General features: G+C 36.0%; 1 protein-coding gene across 10 annotated transcripts in view; it reads left to right on the forward strand.

Annotated features, from left to right (window-relative positions):
* LOC144607377 (protein unc-13 homolog A-like) overlaps positions 1 to 14,068 on the forward strand; it is a 184,408-nt gene that overhangs the window by 126,728 nt on the left and 43,612 nt on the right. For all 10 annotated transcript variants that reach the window (XM_078424171.1, XM_078424174.1, XM_078424170.1 and 7 more), the window contains 8 exons: positions 30 to 193; positions 1,142 to 1,292; positions 2,980 to 3,048; positions 5,816 to 5,905; positions 6,870 to 7,004; positions 9,294 to 9,427; positions 11,194 to 11,279; positions 12,091 to 12,217. In XM_078424171.1, coding sequence (XP_078280297.1) covers positions 30 to 193; positions 1,142 to 1,292; positions 2,980 to 3,048; positions 5,816 to 5,905; positions 6,870 to 7,004; positions 9,294 to 9,427; positions 11,194 to 11,279; positions 12,091 to 12,217 — 956 coding nt within the window. The remainder of the gene's footprint in view (positions 1 to 29; positions 194 to 1,141; positions 1,293 to 2,979; positions 3,049 to 5,815; positions 5,906 to 6,869; positions 7,005 to 9,293; positions 9,428 to 11,193; positions 11,280 to 12,090; positions 12,218 to 14,068) is intronic.

Consider the following 14,068-nt stretch of genomic DNA (forward strand, 5'->3'; position numbering starts at 1 on the left):
TGTTCTAATTTTGTGTACTTGTGGATTAGAATTTATTTCATTTCCTGACGGATATACAAAACAACGGAGTTGTGAAAATCGCAGATGCAAAAGGAGATGATGCTTGGAAGGTTTATTTTGATGAGACTGCACAAGAAATTGTGGATGAGTTTGCAATACGATTTGGTGTAGAATCCATTTATCAGGCTATGACGTAAGTTCATGCCGCTGTTTTAATATGAATTGTAGAATACCTTAAGTCTTGTAAAATACGTTAGTGTTTTCACAAATATTATTTTATTATTTTTGTTAATATAAGGAAGAGCATTTCTTTTAAACTGGTACCTCTGGCCAGTAGTGTCGTAAATATTACATTCTATATTAAAAAAAAGACAAAGTGCTGGAGTAATTCAGCAGGTCAGGCAGATCTCTGGAGAGCATGGATAGGTGAGGTTTCAGGTCTGGACTCTTCTTCCAACTCTAGGTTCTCCAGTAAAAGTGACAGTTACCTGCAACATCACTTAAAATCACTAAACATAAATTAATTGGCTGGCAAGGATGTGACTGTCATTTCATATGGAATGTCACTAAGGGGATGTTTATTCTTTGTCATGTGAATTTTTGACATAATGGAAATGATGCAGCCAATATATGTACTTTAAATAAGACCTTGGATCCCTTGGTTTCACATTATAGTAATTGAACATTCAATTACTTGGCATTGGTTGCCATCACTCCATAAAGTTATATTTTAATTTTAACTTCCCCTGGCATCTAAGCTCTACTGTATACCTGTTTTGAAGGAGGTACTTGGAGAATTATGAGTAAGCTACTCTCAGGTTTCCTGCCGAATTAGCCATTATTATTATTGTGATGGTGGGTATCAGTAAAGTGGAGATAAATCAGGGAGAATGGATGGGAAAATTTTGGGGGAACCATGGAATATAGTTGAACATTTTCTTTTTCCCATTCAGTGGCAACAGATTTTAATACATAGTTATCACTGTACTCCAACCAAAAGCAATGCAGTTTGTTGGCTTTTCAGCTAGCTTACTAATTTGTTTGTTAAAGTATTGTTGGAGTTATCTCGAGTGAATTTTACTTGTATAAATTACAATTTAAAGTTTACTGAAATGTTGCTACTAATTTTGTGCTTTTGTAGACATTTTGCCTGCCTCTCTTCAAAGTATATGTGTCCTGGAGTACCTGCTGTAATGAGCACTCTTTTGGCAAATATCAATGCTTACTATGCGCATACCACCGCCTCCACCAATGTTTCTGCCTCTGATCGCTTTTCAGCCTCCAATTTTGGGGTATGTATTAATATAGAGCACAGCAGTAAATCTCTCCCATTTCATGTTGATTCTCTGGAATGTTGAAATCTATGAAATTTGAACTAAAATTGTGAAAAATATCAAGCCAATTAATAAATTTGCAAAATATACAAAAAAATTCAAGTATTGGGATAATATATACACAATTTGTTGTTTCTGAAACACATGATTTGCATACTATGTTAAAAAAAATCCATTGTTATGGCAACTTAAGACAGTCAATATGCCAGTCAGGGCGTATTGATGTAATTTTGATTCTTCCATGGATCGGAATCTTTCTGCATTGCTAGTTGTGCTGGCTAAAAATTGTAGAGCTGCCTTTTATAATACTTTAGTTTTGCCGTATGAATATTTTAGCACTCAATTGTACTGAGGATGACAAAATGAATGATTAGGCATTTATAGTAGCTGAAGTAACTTCCTTGAAACTTTATTTTCTTCTCCAGAAAGTTGCAATAGAAGAACATTGTTGTCATGTAGATGAATGCAGCACTCTTACTGATTATGTGAAATGTGTCAAGTCTTATCGTATCTTGGTACCAATCTCTTACACAAACCTAAACAACTTAGAAAGCTTGTCATTAAATATAGCTACCTCAATAGGTTCCTCAATATAAATTATTTTGAACCCATGTAATTTACATGAGATGTTATCCCATTATTGGCTATTGAGCTTTTCTGAAGCATTTGTTATAGAATCATGTACTCAGGAGGTGTGTCGTTTTTTAAAAAGTACATTATTTTTATTTGTGTAAATATGCTTTCATGGGCTAATTGATTATTGCCTGCTTAAACATGTTTGATCAGAAATTAGTTAAATTGGGGTTTCAATTTGAAATATTTGATGCCAGGTAAGATAAATTATGTTATTTGTTACACAGCTTGTAAAGCTGCTGCCTCATAGCGCCAGAAGACTAGGGTTCAATCCTGACCTTGATTGCTGTCTGTGTGGTGTATGCATGTTCTTGATGACTGTGTGGTTCCATCGGGTGCTTGGTTTCATTCCACATCACAAAGACGTGTGGTTTTGTAGGATAATTGGCGTCTGACAATTGATCCTAATTTCTCGGGAGTGCATGAGAAAGTGTGATAACCAGTGTTTGATGACCAGAGTGGACTTGTTGGGCTGAAGGGCCTGTTTCCACACTGTATGCTTCAATTCAATCCATCAATTGTCAGTGAATGCCATTAGGCAAAATGGATAGTTCATGATTTTACTCCAAAGATACAATATGTAACAAATATGCATAGTTTAATTATGTTTTGAAATTGATCAATCTATATTTAACATTCTGAAACATAAATGATATATGTTGAAATGCTTCTAAAAGAACATGGTACCTTTTGTTGCAGAAGATAATGATTAATGTTCAGCCATTCCTAATGGACTCGGGTGTGACACATTTAAGGAAACTGCAAACATGTCAATGTCACCGTGCTGGTGTGGCAAACATTTGTAATAGTTGTGATTCTAATTATTTAATTGCTTTATTGTGACGAATGTCATAGAGGAATTAAATAGAATTGATACTCAGTTCAGAATAATTTGTTAGAATGTTTTTGTGATTGAGATATGTAATAAAATATTATCTACTACCTTCATATATGTTATAAAATGTTTTTCACTCAAGAAAGAGAGTTAAATTATTTCTGTCATTTCTTGCAGAAAGAGAGGTTTGTAAAACTCTTGGACCAACTGCATAATTCCCTTCGTATTGATCTGTCAATGTATAGGGTGAGTTTTTGCACAAAGTAATGTCTTCTCATTGAAGGCTGGGAAAGTGAAGTCATAAAAATAAATTTGAATTAAAGTCCTGCTTAGATGTTAGGTAGTTCTGCTATAATGCATTTCCATAGCGCAAATTAAATATAAAGACTGATAAATTAAGGAACAGTATTTGTGTTGCCAAGCCGAATTGGATGTAACACAACTTCAATTGGGAACGAGAGAACCATTTCAAAATTACTTTGAATTTGGCAAGTGGGAAAAAAGCTGCCTTGTGAAAATAATAGTATGTGTGAAAAAACAGTTACTGATAGTATCGTCAAAATAATCAGATACAAATGGCTCTTAAGAACACAGCTGATACGTATAATATCACAAACGATAAATTTGGTCATTTAAATTGACAACCAATCGCATCCGTTGACAATCGTGCATTGATACTCCATTAAACAATGTAATATCCAGCCTTATGTATTTTTCGTAGGCAATAATAAAAATAAACTTATTGCTATTGCAAAGATCTTTATTTTTGAAAATCCTCCGAAAAAAAAATCTTTGTTATTGGAGTCTGAAACTCTCTATCCCCTAACCCCTCTCCCCTCTCCCCACTTTGCAATAGTTTTAATAATGTGACTTTCTCTAACACAAGGTTTCTTAAGACCATAATTATTGAATTATAGCAGAACTGCCGTTAATACAATAATATGGGAATCCTTGTTGAACTTGCTCAAATTTGAATCTGTCTAATTTTTTAATTGATTCAAACTAATATTCTGAAGGCTGTAATAAAGGAAAGTGTAATTGCAAAGAAGAAATTAGTATTTGAGCTTGAGTTTGGCCTACAAATTGGGATGCTCATTTACACATTAGGCTTCTATTGGTGCAATATTCTCTTCATTACAGAATTATTCACTGTAATCAATAAACAGACACAGAAATCTCAAGTACTGAGCAAGTTGTCCAGCTTGTAGTTTGCATCTAAACTTTCCAACTACTCACTGAATTACAGCATTTTGGTGGCAGTGCAAAAGGCAAATATTACTCCCCCCATGGCTAATCTTTACGACTATCATTAATGAAAAGGGCCATTAAAAATCTTCTTTGTCAATAAGTGGAAAATGGCAATTGGATGTATTTTATTACAAAAAAGGTCTGTGGCAAGAATCATTTATCCACATTGCACGTTCCATTTAACATAGCAGGCAGAAATTAATGTCGCACTTCCATTTTAAGTCTGCAATGCAGTACATTATTAGTATTTTTGTTCAATTGTTTGTCTTTCAATAATCCCATGAGGTAGATCTATTACTTGAAGTTCTCAAATTAAACTTGAAATCCACGGTTTTGTATTATACAGTCGTGAAATCAAACAAACTAGCCAACCTGGGTTTCTATCATTTGCGGCAGGTGCTTTCAGTGAGTGTTTAGACTTTTGTGGTGAGGTGAGTGTGGGTATTATTGATAAGTGCAGGAAGTGGAGAGAACTAATGCAACAGCTCACTGCAGTTGTTAACACTTGCAGTAGAGGCAGGGGAACTCTCATTCCTTCTAGCTTCACATAAAGGTTTTTTTTATAGCAGCACAGTGGCACCAGCTGGTAGTGCTGCCTTCACCCAGCACCATAGACCCGGGGTCAATCCTGACATGGGTGCTGTCTGTGTGGAGTTTGCATATTCTCCCTATGACCGTGTGGATTTGACCTCTGTAAATTGCCTTTAGTGTGTAAGGAGTGGATGAGAAAGTGGGATAACGTAGAACTAGTGGGAATAGGTGATCAATGATCAGCGTGGACTCGGTGGGCTGAAGGGTCTGTTTCTCTGCTTTATTTTTCACTCAATTCAATCAATCGATTTTGTTGACTGCCCCAGTGTTTCCAATAAGTGCAGGAAGCCCTTGGGTTTTGCTGCTGAAATACCAGAAGTACAAATCTAGAGTCAATTCTTGGTTGTAACTTATTTTGTGAACTTGTCTTGAAGAAAAGTTTAACATTTAACAAGGGACTGTGTCTATTCTGCACAAATTGTAATTGATTGTATTTCAAGCCTCCTCAGTTTTGCTGATTAATAAGGGTCACAGCAGAGAACAATTTCCAGTCCTACTGTCTTGTTGAATCTTTCTCTTTCTACCAGAGGCTACTATAAATCTTGATTTTTTTTTTGTGCTATGACTGAATCTACTGAACCATGGAATATTAATAAACAATGATGTCTGCACAGAAGCAAGGTTTCTGATAAATTTATAATATTATCGCCATATAAATTTAATGTCACCTGTTTCATGCATTAGTGGTAGGAATTAAATATAATTGACTGGTAAAGCTTAGTTCAAAATTTGAAAGTAAATTAAATGATTTCCAGATTTTGCATAACTTCCTTATGTGCATGTGTTATAACACATTGGAGGGAGCAAAATGCTGCGATGAGTTCAATAACTAATAAGAATTACCTTTTTATAAATAACGTTTAAATAATTTCCGAGTTAGAATTTTTCTCACAGTACAAGATTGCTGATATTTTAGTGAAAATTCATCCTCTTCTGAGTCTATTGTAGACTTCAATTCCTTGTATGTATGCATATTTGGCTAATAAAATTTATTCAATTCAATTCAATGACTGAGAATAAATTTCTACCCATAGAATTGGAATGTCAATCTACCAGATTTTATTTCATTAGATTGTATTCTATTCTTCAAGGTCAATCAAATTTGCATGGTTTGTTCTTTTGCATTTATGGAAGTAATTTTGAAATTGTAGATATAATATTTGTTTTTAACCAGAATAACTTCCCAGCAAGCAGTCCTGAAAGATTACAAGATTTGAAGTCAACTGTTGATCTTCTAACCAGCATAACTTTCTTTCGGATGAAGGTAGGTTAACAGAATTAATATTTAATGAATACTATGCAGATTTTGTAGTTTGAAATCAGGGAAAGTCGACCAAAATGCATTCCTAAAGATTAAGATGTATCATCTGGAGTTATTGCTGATTAGAGGCTGGTTACCCTACGTTGACCAATTAGCACAAAGGTTAAGAATTTCAAGCATAAATAACTTCTAAACAATGTTGATGTGATCTTTTAAACTAGTTTAAAAACCTTTTGTTGGAATGTCATCTGCCCAAACAACTAGCCTGATCCCTTAACTGAATCAATCAACATTGCAATTCTGTCCAATTGTAGGACGTTGAAGAGATGCTCTTAAAATTAAGCACAAGAAAGCTAATAGGAATCTTTAGAAAGATCTTGTTTTTAATTGTAAAGATACTGTTATAATTGGTGAGGATTAAATATTTAAATCATTCAGGACAAATTTATATAATGACATGATTCGACATGAATGTCAAAAAGAATGGTATTTAAGAGAATTCAGGTGATTAAGCAGATTACAATCTGAAAACCTATCACCTATCCATTTTCTCCAGAGATGCTGCCTGACCTATTGCGTTACTCCAGCATTTTGTGTTTATCTTAAGCAAATTTCAGGTTCGAGAGGAACAGAAAATCAAATGAAAGTAGCTAAATCAGCTTCATTTTGTATGAATAGCTATTTCACAAGATATTATCATGCTGTGATTTCTTAATTATACACTTAAAATAGATCAGAGCAGCCCACTGAGAACATAGATTTGAATTATGTCTGTTTTTTCAATGTAAGAAAAAAAGGTTTTCATTAAAACAAATAAAATGCTGCTGAGTAAGGTTTCCAGCTTTGTAAAATGATTCTTATACATATGGAATATCTACTGGGCAACACTATTAGAGTGCTGTTTGATGAAGGTATTTAAAGGGACAAAAAGCAATCTTAGAAATCTTCAAACATATTTCATCCTCAGGTCCAGGAATTGCAGAGCCCTCCAAGGGCCAGCCAGGTTGTGAAAGATTGTGTTAAAGCTTGCTTGAATTCAACTTATGAATACATCTTCAACAATTGTCATGAACTGTACAGCCGAGAATACCAGACAGATCCAGTAAGTTTATATCCTTTATTTGATACAGAGTAAGAAATTCTATCAGCATTTGTGTAATTTGACACACCTTAGCTTTAACTGCTCACTTTTCCAGAGGTACACACTATAGAATGCAATTAGGTTTTATTAGTCCGAAAGGAGCATATCCATTCAGCCCATACTAGTATTTTTAACTATGGAAGAAGCAGTATAACAGAAGTGCACGGATAAAATTAATTTACTGCAGTATTCTCATTAAAATACATAGATATTTTGGAAAGCTCTGTATGCGGGAAGATTGTTCCCGATGTTGGGAAGTCCAGAACCAGGGGTCACAGCTTAAGGATAAGGGGGAGGTCTTTTAGGACCGAGATGAGAAAACATTTCTTCACACAGAGAGTGGTGAGTCTGTGGAATTCTCTGCCACAGAAGGTAGTTGAGGCCAGTTCATTGGCTATATTTAAGAGGGAGTTAGATGTGGCCCTTGTGGCTAAAGGGATCAGGGGGTATGGAGAGAAGGCAGGTACAGGTTACTGAGCTGGATGATCAGCCATGATCATATTGAATAGCGGTGCAGGCTCAAAGGGCCGAATGGCCTACTCCTCCACCTATTTTCTATGTTTCTATAATATTAAAATTATACCGCATTAGCAACAGTGGGCATTTACTTTCAAGGATTGTGGTGGTTTGGCCCTGTTACATTAAAAATAATTAGATGGTTTCTTTATACTGTTTGAAGTTCCCTTAAGGCCTCCTTTATAACCTTAGACTTTGAACCTGCATAAAACACATCAATAATAGTCCAATGCACCTGGGCACAAAATTCAATTTCAGTGAGCATGCTAGAACATTTATCACATGAAATGTGCCAAATACCATCTATCTAATGCACAGCGTTAGTCAGAGGTATTGGAAGATTGCAGTGTTAGTTGATAAGCCATTGTGAGTATAGATTTGTTAATTAATAATTTAATAATGTGTGCCATTTAACAAACAATGATCAAAATGTCAAATGTATATAAAGATTCAAAGTGACTTGGTTCAATCTGAAACTAGGGTCTTAAATCTGAACCAAGCAAATTATAAAGGTAAGAGGCATGAGCAGTAAAGCTAAGGATTGGGAATATTTAAAGAATTCAGCAGAGGAGTATCAAGAAAATGAAAAGGAAAGGGAAGGGAGAATACAAGAGAATCCCAAATATCTTGAGATAATATTGGCTGAAGATAATAAACCAAACCTTTAACATCTATTTTCTCTTGGTTATTTATAGAATTCACAGAATCATAGAGCTGTACAACACGGAAATAGGCCCTTCGGCCCACCTGGTTCAAGTCGACCAAATTGGTGTAATGGGCTAGTCAATCACAGTCAATTATCTTTTTGATTATTGATTTAATGTACAATTTGCATAAAATTTGATCTGTTGTTGCATAAGTTTAGCGTTTCTCTTGGATATTAGGATCTTTGCATGACATAACTGAATAGAATTCTGCGTTTTTCATGCCTGTGCCAATCTTTAAGTTTATACTTAAGTTCAGAAATGGCAAATATCTATTGAATTAATGCAAGAAGGGGTGGTGCAGTGGTAGAGCTGCTGCCTCACAGCACCAGACCCGGATTCAATCTTGACGTCGGGTGTGAATTTACACGTTCTCCCTGTGACCGCGTGGTTTTACTCAGGGTGCTTCAGTTTCCTCCCACATCCCAATGACGTGCAGGTTTGGAAGTTAATTGGCTTCTGTAAATTGTCCCTAGTGTGTAGAAAGTGGGATAACATGGAACTAGTATGAACGGATGATCGATGGTCGGTGTGGACTCGCTGGGCTGAAGGGCTTGTTTCCATGCTGTATCTCTAAACTAAATGACGAAAAGATTTATATAGCATTTTAATAAAGAATAATTTTTTGCTTTTCTGGGCAAGAATCTTGAAGTGGATTTCATTAGTGGGCAATATAATATATTTAAAGTGCAGCCATACAAATGAATAATCCTGAGTCCACGCAGAAGTATTGCATCTAATAAAAATAATTTTGCAAAGATTTCAGTGCTAGTTTTAATTAAATAGCCATCAGTGTTGTTCATGTTCTATTCCAATATATTTAGATACATAATGGAAAAATCTAATCTTTGGGTAGCTATGGCAATTTTAAAATTAGAATTCCACATCATTGAAAGATGTAAGACTAGCATTTCAACATGATATTCGCCGCAATGGAAGTTTTATTTCATGGGTGTATTTAGATTGGTGATCTATCAGGCTCGTAAAAAACGTTTTTTTTATACCCATCTGATTCTGTTTGATTCTTCAGAATAAAAAGGCAGAGGTTCCCCCAGAAGAGCAAGGCCCTAGCACTAGAAATTTGGACTTTTGGTCCAAACTTATCACACTGATTGTTTCAATCATAGAAGAGGACAAGAATTCATACACTCACTGCCTCAATCAGTAAGTTCATATTTTTTGTTAGTTTACAGATAACTTAAGTGCTGTTTATAAAAGATTTAATATGTATGGATCTTAAAGCAGGTGTTGAATTGCTTGCTAGCCTCAGATGGTAGTTTTTGCTAGTTAGTCATCTGTCATATTAAAAATCAGCAGGAAGTGATAAATGTGATTTTTGTCTATAAGATATCGATGGTGCAATCTGAGCTAAACACCTTTGCTATTCAACTGCAGCAATATTTAAATTAAGAGATACAGAAAACCCTCTATGTTTAATTGCTCAATTACTTTATCTACACTTTATATACTTATTGGCATAGGCAGCACACATTTAAATAATACCCTTACTATGTATAGGAAGGAATAAAGGAGGACCTGGCATGGGGGGACCACCGTGAGGGGGGGTGGAAGAACAATGTACAATGGAGGACCCGGCATGGGGGGACCAATGTGAGGGATAGGGGGAGGGAAGGACAATGTACAATGGAGGACCCGGCGTGGGGGGGACCACCGTGAGGGGGGGGGGGAAGGGAAGGACAATGGAGGACCCGGCTGGGGGGGACCGCCATGAGGGAAGGGGAAGAACAATGGACAATAGATGACCCGGTGTGGGGGGACTGCACACCGGGTCTTTTTTTGGGGGTGGGAGGGGGTAGAACAAAGGGGGATCTGGCGCAGGATTTAATTGTAACTTTGAAAGAGCCCTTTTTAGGCAACTATTTGCATACCTTGGGTATGCAAGCAAAGAATTTCACTGGCTTGTCACATGTGACAATAAAGTATTCATTCGCATATAAAAATAATTGTCACAAGTTTCTTAAGGCATGATTGGAGAAAAATGTTGGCTATGCTTCAGAGGTATGACTGACAAGACCAACATTTATTGCAAATCTCTTAAGAGGTGAAAAGTGGAGAAATAAGCTGATTCTAGAACTGTTGTAGCCCTTGGGGTGAATGTACCCCCACAGTGCCATTGGGTAGGGTGTTCCAGGACCCACACCACCCTGGCCACGCTCCCATTTCACTCCAACCATCGGGAAGAAGGTAAAGGAGTCTGATAACCCTAGCCACGAGGTTTGAGAATAGTTTCTTCCCTACAACCATCAGGCTCCTGAACACTACATGACACTAACTAATGATCTATGGACTGTCTTGAGTTGCACCCAGGACTTTGGGCTTTTTTTTAGCACTAGTATTTGGGTTATTAATTTATTGTATATTATCTATGTGTATTGTGTTACAGGCCCGTTATGCTGCTGCAAGTAAGAATTACGTTGTTCCTTGTCCATGTATATGACAATTAAACACTCCTGACTCTTGATTCTTAATTTTTAATCCAATATAGGGTTAGCTAGATATTTACAAGATGGAATATTGTGAGACTTGAAGGGTAATTTATCCAGCAGCAATCATGTCCAGCGGGAAATCTAGCCACAACAATTGGAATATTTGTAGATGGGCTTTCCTTATTGTCTGATGGGAATCTGGTGAAGTTACCAGTGAATGATCCGCTGGTGATTCCCATCTGCAGCTGCAAGAAAGAACAATTAGGGGATGAAAGGTGTTTATGTTTTTGTAGGCCAATTCAATTTAGAAGAAGTGCTGACTAACTCTTGGAGTATTTGTATAATGTTAAATTCTTCTACAAGTGTAGAAATATGCAATGTGAAATTGATCTTAAATTGGCAAACACAAAGATACAATACTATATCTAATAGAGTATCACCTTTTATCATTTAAGTCTGCCATACATTCTTTTTTGTTTTTAGGTTTCCACAGGAATTGAATGTGGGAAAGATAAGTGCAGAAGTAATGTGGAACCTTTTTGCCCAGGACATGAAATATGCAATGGAAGGTTGTACTATTTGAATAATATTTATGGCTTATAAGATGGCAATGTGCAAGTTGTTCTTTTATTTTATGGAAAATCTTCTGTCTGCGTACAAGCCACAATATTACTTTATTCCTCGTTTAGTTTGGGGAAATATTTTGTTTAATGTGTAAATATTCAATTTAAATATTGCATTTAATTCTGAGATCTTTGTTCAGTAACTTCCATATGTAAATTGTGCCTTTTCAAAAAGTTAATTTATTACACATCAAAAAAATATCAAAGTGGGAGCAATCAATATCTGTAGTTCATACTGAATTAGTTGATACTTCAGAACCACCACAATAAAAAATAATATCTCATGGTTGCAAATTTACCAAAGAGAGAGAGAAGCCAAACTAATAGGGATTTCATAAAAAACATACAAAATATAATTATGGTTGACTAAGGATTAATGCCTTTTGATTATTTTCAAAACCAAATGCATTCACTGCTAAAAAGATATTGTTAGTTTGTTTTTGTACTAACTGGACTTTAAATAGAAATTAAAAACAACGCAGTGAGTCTTAAATGACAAGTTTTTTTGAGTAATAAAATGTCCCAGGCACAGAACGTTTCACATATTATCTATGGCATCTGAATATATAGAGCACTCGCAAGATGCGATTGTTGCCTACATAATCATTGTTGCACATTAAAATATGACTTGTATGTGTAAGGCATCACGCACTTCTAGTTTTGGAAAAAAACAGTTCTAATTATGTACAATATTTCCATTATGACATCTAATGACAAAAACATTACACAAATATTGCGATCATTTTTTGTCTTTTAGAACATGAGAAACAAAGACTTTGCAAAAGTGCAGATTATATGAATTTACACTTCAAAGTCAAGTGGCTGTATAATGAATATGTAAAAGACCTACCAGCTTTCAAGAACTCTGTCCCAGAGTACCCAGCGTAAGTGTCCTTTAATAATTGATCTCCCAGTGTCGTCAGTATTTGGGTAAAATTGCTATTTTGAAGAAACACTCTCTTAGTTGACACTAAAGTTTCATTATTTTAGTAAAAGTACTTCAGTACTTCAGCAAAAGTAAGCATGCAGGTACAGCAGGCAGTGAAGAAAGCAAATGGCATGTTGGCCTTCGTAACGAGAGGATTAGAGTATAGGAGCAAGGAGGTCCTACTGCAGATGTACACGGCCCTGATGAGACTACACCTGGAGTACTGTGTGCAGTTTCGGTCTCCTATTTTGAGGAAAGACATTATTGCTATTGAGGGAGTGCGGCGAAGGTTCACCAGGTTAATTCCCAGGATGGCGGGACTGACATATGATGAAAGAATGGATCAACTGGAATTTACAAGGATGAGAGGGGATCATATAGAAACATATTAAATTCTTACGGGATTGGACTGGCTAGATGCAGGAAAAATGTTCCTGATGTTGTGGGAGTCCAGAACCAGGGGTCACAGTTTAAGAATAAGGGGTAGGCCATTTAGGACTGAGATGAGGAAACACTTTTTCACCCAGAGAGTTGTGAATCTGTGGAATTCTCTGCCACAGAAGGCAGTGGAGGCCAATTCACTGGATATATTCAAGACAGAGTTAGATATAGTTCTTAGGGCTAACTGAATCAAGGGATATTGGGAGAAAGCAGGAATGGGGTACTGATTTTGGATGTAGGCACAAAATGCTGGAGTAACTCAGCAGGTCATGCAGCATTTCGGAAGAGAAGGAATGGGTGATGTTTCGGGTCGAGACCCTTCTTCAGACTGATTTTGGATGATCAGCCATGATCATATTGAATGGCGGTGCTGGCTCAAAGTGCCGAATGGCCGACTCTTGCACCTATTTTTTTCTATGTTTTCACTTAACACCCTTTTGCATGGGTCTTTATCTTCAGGAGGACTGAGCCCTAGTGAAGTGCACAACTTTCTCTTTGATACTTCTCTTTGGTTGGGGCGGCATAGTGGTGCCGCTAATTGAGCTGCTTCCTCACGGATCAGGAACCTAGGTTCAATCCTGCTGCTGATGCTGTGTGAAGTTTGCATATTCTCCCTTGATCACACCGATTTCCTCTGGGTTTCCTCCTGCATCTCAAAGACATGTGGGTTGATTGGTTAATCGGCCACTGTAAATTGCCCCTAGAATGTAGGCGAATGGCAACATTTGAGGGGAGTTGATGGGGACAATAAATGGGATTAGTGTAGGATTAAAAGAACCAAGAAACTTAGCTCCCTGAAATAGTGTCTTTAACCAATGATCCAAATAGCTCCAAATGGCATTTAGAAATTGCTAATTTCTCTCATTCACACATTCACTCATTCACAATTATTTAGTAATAGAAAATCCTACAATCATGTTGCAAATGAGTAATATAATAGGTATTCCTAATTTACTTATGGAACAATATTGTTTATTATGTAATTATAGAATTTATTTTTCATTCAGTTTTTATTTATCAATAACAATTTAGTCAAATGTTTCTTTAATTTTGCCACAAAAAATATACTTCAACGTTTGGTATTTCTTTGTCAGAATGGAAGTACATTGTGGATTCAAATGTATTTTACTTTTGATGAATGATGCCAAAAAAACAAACCTATTGATTAATCTGTTTATTTTCTCTAAACTAAATTTATATTTACCCTGTCAATCTTAGGACTGACTTTTAATATCACACTTGAAAATAATCAGTATGCATGCAATAAGTTAACTGTCATAGAATCACAAAATAAACCACATGCCTTGTGTGCATCAGCAGATTTTAGAGAATAAGCACCCTCAAGTTAGGCTATTAATATCAAAAA

This window comes from Rhinoraja longicauda, chromosome 28 (assembly GCF_053455715.1).
Source record: "Rhinoraja longicauda isolate Sanriku21f chromosome 28, sRhiLon1.1, whole genome shotgun sequence".
NCBI lineage: Eukaryota > Metazoa > Chordata > Chondrichthyes > Rajiformes > Arhynchobatidae > Rhinoraja > Rhinoraja longicauda.